At 42.9% G+C, this 10,073-nt stretch overlaps 1 protein-coding gene across 5 annotated transcripts in view; it reads right to left on the minus strand.

Annotated features, from left to right (window-relative positions):
* UIMC1 (ubiquitin interaction motif containing 1) overlaps window positions 1–9,587 on the minus strand; it is a 106,878-nt gene extending 97,291 nt beyond the window's left edge. For 2 of the 5 annotated variants that reach the window (XM_075542007.1, XM_075542008.1), the window contains exons 1-2: window positions 9,440–9,587; window positions 5,226–5,377 (exon numbers count right to left, since the gene is read on the minus strand). In XM_075542007.1, the coding sequence (XP_075398122.1) occupies window positions 5,226–5,369 (144 nt within the window). In that variant the 5' untranslated portion in view covers window positions 5,370–5,377; window positions 9,440–9,587. Of the gene's footprint in view, window positions 1–5,225; window positions 5,378–9,311 lie in introns of all 5 variants that reach the window. The other 3 variants (XM_075542005.1, XM_075542009.1, XM_075542006.1) reach the window with 2 other exon arrangements.
* Between the last annotated feature and the right edge of the window lie 486 nt (window positions 9,588–10,073).

The raw sequence follows: 10,073 nt of genomic DNA on the forward strand, positions 1-10,073 counted from the left end.
TTCCAAATTTCCTGTTAAATTTTCATTTCTACCAAAATGTGCTTAATAGCCAAGCATTTTTTTACCTTTGAATATTTCTAAATATAGCATCCTGTCATTTTAGGTAGGCAATAACGTTTCTTACCTATTCAAATACATTTTAGTGTTATGAATTTTTTTCTTTTACACAGATTGGTTCCTCCAAGTTGATTCTTTAAAAAAAAAATTTTATTTAGTTTTTGGTGAATGTTTACACAGCAAGATAGGCTCTCATTTGACAATTTCCAGAAATTGGTGACATTATATTTATCACAGTTTGTCAACATTTTCTTAATTGTATTGTTTGTTCCCTTTTTAGTACTATGGTCTCTGTTTCTGTGTTTTTTTTTATCTTGGCATAGGCAATTTTTGAACTTTTAGTCTTCTATTGATACTTTTTAAGTAATTGATCTTACAGGTAGTATCTTTTATTTTCTGTGCCAGTCTGCTATTTTGCTAAAAGGTAATCTCAGGAGATAGGTTTGGCTTTCAATTTAAAGAGTATCTCTCAGTGCACTAATCTCAGGGGTTCCTAATTCTTTACAATCCCAATAGGTCTGTAAGAGCTCCCAATAAAATCATTTTTTTTTAAAAGCCCTAAGTAGGGAACCAGTGGGAGAGGTCTGAGGAGCCGGCCCCAATCCCAACTACCCCAATCCCCTCCCCCCAGGAGACTTTATTTCAGAGGACAGCACTGATCTGCAGCTCAGGGAAAGGGACATGTCTGATAAGAGCACATGGGAGCAAATGGAGGAGGAGGAAGAGAGAGTGGAGCACATTCTGGCCCACTAAACCTTGAGGACGATATTCCCGCTTAGAGCAGCCAATCCACAGAGAAAGCCATACGGCCAGCCCCTCTATGAGACATGACATCCTTCACTGACCCATAGCCCTACAGGGGACAACACTGGAGACACAGTATGGGAATTGCCCCCAATCTGACCCCAGTCAAAACACTAAAGGTGTGCAACAGAACAGCAAGGGGAACAAAGCAACAAAGTCCCCAGGGAATACCAAAAATAGACTTTAGGGCCAGGGCTTGGCACCCCATCAGACTCAACCAGAAAACACTTCTAAAGGCCAAAATACAGTCCTTGAACTAACTGCAAGCTTTCCTGTCTTGTTATGTTTTGTTTTTTGTCATTGGCTTTTTATTGTTTTGTTTTCTTTTGTGCATGTTATTATCTCTGCAGATCTGTCTAAATAAAATAGTCTGGATGAACAATCTGGAGGAGAAAACAATGGGACTGACAGTTCCGAGGAACATGGGAGAGGGGGAGTGGGGTAAGGTAGTGGTGTTAACAAACCCAGGGACAAAGGAATGACAAATGATCCAAGTCGGTGGTGAGGAAGGTGTAGGAGCCTGGTAGGGCGTGATCAAGGATAATGTAACTAGAAGAATTACTGAAACCCAAATGAAGGCTGAACATGATAGTGGGACAAGAGGAAAGCAAAAGGAAATAGAGGAAAGAGCTAGGAGGTAATGGGCATTTATAGAGATCTAAATAAAGGTATGTACATAGGTAAATTCATTTATATATGAGGATGTGGAAATAGCTCTATATGCATATGTTTATAGATTTAGTATTAAGGTAGCAGATGGACATTGGGCCTCCCCTCAAGTATTCCCTCAATGCAAGAACACTTTGTTATATTAAACTGGCATTCCATGATGCATACTTTCCCAACACAATCACTGAAGACAAAGCAAGTGCATAAGCAAATGTGGTGAAGAAAGCTGATGGTGCCTGGCTATCAATAGATATAGTGTCTAGGGTCTTAAAGGCTTGAAGGTAAACAAGAGGCCATCCTGCTCAAAAGCAACAAAGCTCACATAGAAGAAGCACACCAGCCTGTGGGATCATGATGTGTCAAAGGGATCAGGAATCAGGCATCGTCAGAGCAAAAAACATCATATCATTGTGAATGAGGGGGGGAGTGTAGAGTAGAGACCCAAAGCCCATCGTAAGGCAATTGGACATCCCCTTACAGAAGGGTCACGGAAAGGAGACAAGCCAGTCAGGGTGCAGTGTAGCAGTGATGAAACATACAACTTTCCTCTAATTCCTAAATGCTTCCTTCCCCCCACCACCATGATCCCAATTCTACCTTACAAATCTGGTTAGACCAGAGGTTGTACACTGCTACAGATAGGAACTGAAAACATAGGGAATCCAGAGCAGATGATCTCGTCAGGACCAGTGATGAGAATGGCGATACCAGGAGGGTGGGGTGGAAAGAGGGAAGCTATTACAAGGATCTACATATAACATCCTCCCTGAGGGATGGACAACAGAAAAGTGGATGAAGGGACATGTCGGACAATGTAAGATATGACAAAATAATAATTTATAAATGATCAAGGGTTCATGAGGGAGGCAGGAGCGGGGACGGAGGGGAAAAGGAGGAGCTGATGCCAGAGACGTAAGTGGAGAGCAAACGTTTTGATGAGAGCGATGAATGTACAAATGTGCTTTACATAATCAATGTATGTATGGATTGTGATAAGAGTTTTATGAGCCCCTAATAAAATGTTTTTATTTAAAAAAAGAGAGAAGAAAGGAGGGCCTGGTCACCTCCCTCTCTCTCTGCCACTGACCTTTACATATATACAATTGGTGCATGTATGGTTTGTGATAGTTGTATGAGCCCCTAATAAAATTATTTTTTAAAATTACAGTCTCATAAGCCATTGGGGGAGGGGGTGCAGTTACAGTTCTACCGTCTTATAGGGCTGCTATGAATTGGCACTGATTACATGGTGAGTTTGGTTTTTTGGGCTGAGAGTGGGACCACTTGCCCAGGGCAAATATTTAGAATGGCTTAAGACTTCTCAATTAATAGCAACAGAACCAAAAGGCAATAAAGTAATACCCTTAAATTTTTTTAAAATTATTATTTGCTATTCTGCAACTGGCAAAAATACCAATCAACTACAAGGATGGAATATGACATTTTCAGATGTCCAAGGTATCAAACCTTTATCTCTCATTCATCATTTCTCAAGAAACGACAAAAAGATAGGAGATAAGCAGCAGGATAGCCTTGCCAAGAGATGGAGGAAAAGTTCTTGTAGATAGGGCCACATTAGAAAGCTGATTATAATGATGCGAGAGCTAAAACCTTGTAAAAAAATTAAAAGAATTTAAATCTGAACTAAAAAGAAAGTTGTAATCAGTTCAATGAAAAAGGGAAACACCAAGACTGAGGAGCTAGTTCAAAGGCGGTTAGACGAACTCAAACAGCAGGAGCATGAATGTCTATCACTTTCATGTGAAAATGGGAAAAAGAAGGAATATGTGTGTTATTGAGGAGATAAATTCTAGATGTGGTAATATAGGAAACATAACTGGGAAGAGAGTTGCAAACAAACTCAACATTCATACCTTAAGGCAGTGGTTCTCAACCTATGGGTCAGGACCCCTCGAAAGGGTCAACCGACCCTTTAACAGGAGTCACCAGATTCCTAACAGTAACAAAATTAGTTATGAAGTAGCAACGAAAATAGTTTTATGGTTGGGGGGTCACCACCACATGATGAACTGTATTAAAGGGTCTGCAAACCTGTGGTTGCTCACTATACTCTTTGAGAGTCAACTGCTTGAAGTTTATCAGTCATCTAGAGCAATCAGACCCTATTGTCTGTCCCACCCTAAGTAGGACCCAACTCCTTTCTGATAAGGATCATTTATTGTTCCCCTGGAGAAGAGCTCAAAGACCCCTATGGTCAAGCCAACTCAAACAACCCAGGTTAGGGCTGCCATCCTGACTCTAGAGCCCACCTATCTTGTTACATTTTTGCCTCCCTGTCACATGTGTGCCCTTAGTGCCATACCTTCCTACTGTGTGTACATCCCTAGCTTGAGCCCCTCCTGCTATGTGTATGTCCATTGTACAACCACTTCCTGTTACATATGTGCTGACCGTGACCTGCATGTCCGAGATTATATAAACTCGTGAGATTGTAATACTACTCTCTTTTCAAACCTCGCTCTTGAAGTCATGACTGAGAGGTGAGCCCTTGCATGATTCACCTTGTCAGATGTCTCTTTAGTTTACCCCTCAATTACACAACCACCCCTTGGACCCATTCGATTGTGGGAAGACTGCTCCCCCACATGGTGACCAACTCCTTGTGAATGATTCAAAATGAGAAAAGAGCCAAAGAGAATTGTGAGCTTTCAAATTAGCGTCCTACCACTAAAATTCAAGATAAAAAATATAGGCTAAAAAAAAGGAAAATGGAAGGAAACCATGTTTTCATTATCTGTTGGATGTGACCTAGAGAAGGCTATGATCTAGAGCAGCACGGTCTAACTAAACCTTTCTGCAGTGCTGAAAGGCTCTACAGCTATGCTCCCCAATGCATTAGATGGCAAACTCGTGTTAAGCACATGCAATGTAATTGCATCCCAGAGAAACCAAATAAAACAAACTCACAGCCAACTCATAATCAATACCAACTTTTAGCGATCCTATAGGACAGGGCAGAACCGCTCCTGTGAGTTTCCAAGACTCTAACTCTTTACAGGAGTAGAAAGTCCCGTTATTTTCCCCTCAGAGTGCCTGCCTGATGGTTTGGAACTGATGACTTTGCAGAGCAAACACAAACTTGTAATACCAGAGAAAAGCTTTAAATTCTATTTAATTTAAACTATTTAAATAGTCATAGATGACTCGTTACTACCATATTAGAACAGATCTAGAGAGCTAAAGGTCATTTATATTGTCTTTCCCCTTGTGGCACAGTGGTTAATGCACTTGACTTGAGTTCATCAACCACTCAACAGAAGACAACGGGGCAGTGTGCTTTCCTAAAGATTTACAGCCTTGTAAACCTTACAAAGCAGTTCTACTCTATCCTATAGAGTTGCTACAAGTTGGAATCAAATTGAGGCAGTGGTTTTTGTTTCTTGATTTTCTCTCAAGATACCCAAATTGTTTTAAATTTGACTTAAATTATTTAAGTAATTTAAAAACATAACCTTATATCATATTACAAAAATGAACCATTACAAATCGATCCTCAAACAGCATGGATTATATTCTTTGAGGTAACTATAAGTAACATTTATAAACAAAAATCAAGCTGAGTAGAAATTACAGGGACTGGCATGCTGCCACTAAAGTATTGCCCCATAACAAAGCATGAATGGATAGAGGCCTAATTTTAGACCTAGAGTTCCACTATTCAGTGGAATACTGACCTCTCCATCACTATCAGAGATCACAATGAATGTATCCTCAAATCTACGTTTCCTCTTCAAATTGACAGAAGTGTTAGTTTCTGTTTCCTTCTCTAAGTTCTGGGATTCAGATGTTTCCTTAACTTTTTTCTTTCTTCGTGGCATCTTTTTCTCTGAAATACAAAGATACATTTTTAGTCAAAGTAAACAATTTCTGTGTGTGATTTAATTTGGCAATGTAAAAGAAGATACCTATATCATCAAAAGTAAAACCAAATTCCTGAATTTATTATTCTTTAAAATTTCCATTTGTTCCACTAAAGAACAATGAGAAATCTGCACAACACGTCCTAACATGGATGAACCCAGAGGACATCATACTGAGTGAAATTAACCCAGCACAAATACTGTATGCAACCACTCAATAAATTATCAACGAAGGTTTTCACATGAAAAGAAAGACTGTAATGGTTACCAGGAGTTGGAGGGAAAGAGCTAGAAGGGGAAGTCACAGGCTCTAACCTCTACAGTAAACAGGTGTATTAGGTGAAGAAGATAATATTCTTTAAGAGGAAGATGGTCACAAAAATGATAGAAACACAGCAAGGCATTGGGCAGTTTGACGACTTGTTGAATGTAAAACTGATCATCTAATCTGCAAACCTTCACCTAATTCCTAATAAATTTTTTAAAATTCCATCTTTTCCAGAGAAAAAAGGCACACACATATATAACATTTCTCATTTCCGACAAAAATCTCAAAACCAATATTATGCTATCTAAAATCTAGGATATGCAATAACACAATTGCTTATCTTAAACCGTTTTTCCCAAGCCCTGCTATAGTAACTCAAGACTACTGGTTCTCAATATCAACTATATATTGAAATTTACCTGACAAAGACTATTTAAAATGAAAAGTTACTGCTAACAGATACAGGATTAGGGTGGTGAGGGGAACTAAGAGATTCTTCACCACTCGTGTCAGACTTTCAAACAGTGGTGCTTTTTAAACTGTTGTGATGCTAGAAGGTATGTCAGCAGTATTTCAAGTATCAGCAAGGTCACTCATGGTGGCCAGGTTTCAGCAGAGCTTCCAGGCTAAGACATACAAGGGGAAAAAAAGTAGTAGTTCATTTCTGAGGGATTTGCCACAGAAAACCGTATGGATAGCAGAAAACTGATGTAGTGCTGGAAGATGAGTCCCTCTGGTACAGAGACAACACACAACTGAGGAAGGTACAGTTGATACCAATGACATGAAGCAAATCTAATGGGGCACAACTCAAAATGAGAAAAAAAAACGGCTGTGAACATCCATTACTAATTAGAACATGGAATGCATGAAATATGAATCTACAGAAATTGAAAACTGTTAAAAATGAAATGAATGCATCAAGATCAATACCCTAGGTATTAGTGAACTGAAAGGGGCTGGTACTGGCCAATTTGAAAAGAATAAACGGTCCTCTATGACACCGATGGGCTCAAACTAGCTGTAAGTGTACACCCCAAAGGTGAGAACACAAAGTCCAGGTGGAGGCTTCTAAAACCACAGGCCCCGTTTTATCACTGAAGTTGGTTTCTAAGTGGACCTGGTGGGTTCCCAGTGACCAGGATGGCCCTTTATCTAGTGGGGATGTAACCATAGGTACCCCAGTCCTGCCAGTGTCATCCTTTTACTCCGTTTGAGTAACAGTGCAGTGGCAGGAGGCAAGCTGTTTACAGAATTTATAGGTACAGAGAAATTAGCAGACAAGTGCCATTTTAATAAAAGTTTATTTAAAGGAAAAAAGAGGCAACACACTGAGTCTCATCATAAAAATTTGTCCTCTAAGACTGTGACATTTATTTTCCAAAGTTTTTTAAGAAAACCAGTCTATAATGACACAACACAATCCTGTTTCATGGTTAATGTCTTTAATGTAAAAGAAAAAATACATGATTTGTAGAATCAATGTAGAGAAAAGTAGACTTGAAACACTTACTGATAAAATTCAAAGACTATATAGCCTTCAATGTGCATTATAACTCACTGTGTAAAAAAAAGCAGATTCACAGAGGGCTGGGTAGAGAGGGTAGGTCTCTAGAATCTCAAAATAATTTTTTATTGAAATCAGTTTCTCCCCTACACATTCATCAGTTCATTCTGCGGTGTGCCAGAGAGGATGACGGATGAAACATTCCAGCCAGGTGTTCTCCCAGACTTTATTCCACATGACTGGAGATTACTGATCAACAGTACACTTTATCAGAAACTCATTTCAAGACTTCACCCTAAGCGAAGACTGCCTAGCAATAAATAAAGTGCTAATTCTCTTCTTCGTAGCTAAAGTTCAGATTTTGCGGGGGTGGGGTAAGGGGTGTTCCCAATTATAAATCAAGGATTTATATAAAATATTCCAGAGAAGTGAGTTTCGATCCTCTTCTTCCTCTTCTTTGTCCTGGTTAATAATCTGAAAGTAACGTAATTCATAACTTTCTTTGCTATTAGTAACTAAGCACAACTAATCAATTGTGTCTTGTTCAAATCTTTTGTAATGACAGCTTTCAAATTCCTTCAGAAAAAGGCACCTTGGAGGTTACAGTGATCTTAGTCTTGCTTCTTTCGATGGATACAACACCTGCACCAAGATTATAAACTTTCCCATTAACTCTTTTTCTTGAAGAAAGTGCTCAAAATTGGCAACATCCATGATTCCATCTATACATATCCACCTCTATATATAGTCGTTTATAGGAGAACACAGCCTCATCTTTCTCTCCAGGAGTGGCTGGTGCATTTGAATCATCAACCTTGCAGTTCATAGCCCAACACTTACTTGGCAGGTACATAAGGATAAAATGATCAGACTTACCCTGAATTTGGCCCAACAGATCCCTTTTAACAGTTAAGCTGGCGGATTGCTAGAAAATTTAGAAGCAACTCACTACCCAGACGATTCTAACTCATAGAAACCCCGTGGCACTGAGCAGACTTGCCCTTATAGGTTTCCAAGGGTGTAGACCTGCTGACTTTGCCTTTAGCAGTCACTTCTTCCGCAAAATGCCTTTAAAAATTCCCCATCTGGGATACCATTTGTCATTTTCTCTTAGCCCATCTGTCATTTTAATCTAGCTGCGGAGCAATCACCGACAAGAGAAATTAAAAATGTGACATCCTAGGTACCAGATGCGTCAACATTGTTTTGAAAGCTGGGGGCTGTAAGAACAATCTTATATGAAAGGCTGACTCTTGTCCCTAAGTCAGTCGGTAGTCAAGAAACTTGATATCCAGCTCTTGATAAGCTAATTACAGTAACTTGATTACTTGCCATTTTAAAAAATTAAGTGTCAATCTATACAGAGACACACGAACTGAAGCTTTATTTCCTCACTTAAACTCAGCCTCACGGGGGGGGGGGGTAGGGGGGGCGGGAGTGCCCAACCACTGAATCCAAACATACCTTGAATAACAATCAACTTATAATTATGTATTGGGCTCAGCTGCTACCCACAAAGTCAGCGATCCAACCCCACCCGGCGGCTGCAGTTCTACCGCGGTCTAGAGAATCGAATTCGAATCCGACGCGACGGCAACGGTTTTTCCGGGGGGGGGGGGGGGAGGAGGTGGCGGTGTTAGAGCTCAAAAAATCGTTGAAAGGCTCAACTACATTCGTTTGTGAAGAAAGGCTCGCAACGGTTGTCGAAGACAGGGGAAACGGACCGCTCAGTCGGAAGGGGAAACGACAGAAGAGGATCTTCCAGGAAAATCCCTTTTTTTACCGCGAGGAGAAACTATCGAAGGAACGGATCGCCCGGGCAAAAACAGTTAAGTTGGCGGACGGGAGCGAGGGCGTGAGGGGCCCGCGGTGGCGAGGAGCCGGCGCCGGGGCCTCGGGCACGGAAGGCGGCGGCGGGAACGAGTTCCGCTCGAGGAAGGAGCCCTGGAGCGGGGACAGGGTCTCTCCGAGGACCGCGACGGGCGGCCCCGCGGGGAAGGGAGCGCGAGGGCCGGCGAGCCCGCGGACCAGGAGGCCCGGCCCCAGGCGTGGAGGGGCGGGCCGGGACCCGCGGCGGAAGATTCCTGCCAGCCCCCGCCCGCGGCGTCGGGAGGAGCCTGCCTACCCGCCGTCTCGAGGGGCCCACCCGACGTCGGGCGGCGGCCACTGCGGCGTCTCGAGGGGCCCACCGGGGAGGAGCGGGCCGCGGCCGCTGCGCGGGCGGGAAGGAGGCGGGCGGCAGCAGGTACTCACCGGCCGGCCGGCGCCGCTCTGCCAAGCCCCTCCCCAGAGGCGCCGAGGGTCGCGAGCGTCCGCCGCGCGTCAGGAGCGGAGGGAGTGGACAAACGGGCGCGCGCACGCGCACGCGCACGCGCGAGGCTCGGCCGCCGCGCTGGGGAGTCGCTCGCTCCGGGCGAGCGCAGGCGCGGGGCCCTCTGGGACGAAACCAACCGGAACCGCGGGGGACGCCGACCCCGGGATGTACCAACTGCGCCCGACGAGGGGCGCCCCCGCGCGGTGCAGTCCGGGGACCACCTTTAACACCAACTAACACGCCGAAGGAAAGTCACGAGGGCGTGGCCAACGGGCCGGCCAAAGACTACAGTGGACCATTCCGAGTCGGTTCCGCAACCTTTGATTCTTGCCTAGTATGTAATCTAGTGTTATACTGAAATTAACTGTTCAATGACCCCTCGGAAAACAGCTTACCAGATAGCAAAACGCTACAGTCTCATCATTTCAGGGGACAAGTAGGGAATCTGAGAAATGTAAACTCAGAAGTGACGTGGGGAAGTCTAAAATGAATACAGCCACCTTTGAAGACAATTTGACAGCATGTGGTAAAATTTTGTTAAGTATGAGTTCTAAAACTCAATTGGTGCATGAC

Source organism: Tenrec ecaudatus, chromosome 2, assembly GCF_050624435.1.
Source record: "Tenrec ecaudatus isolate mTenEca1 chromosome 2, mTenEca1.hap1, whole genome shotgun sequence".
NCBI lineage: Eukaryota > Metazoa > Chordata > Mammalia > Afrosoricida > Tenrecidae > Tenrec > Tenrec ecaudatus.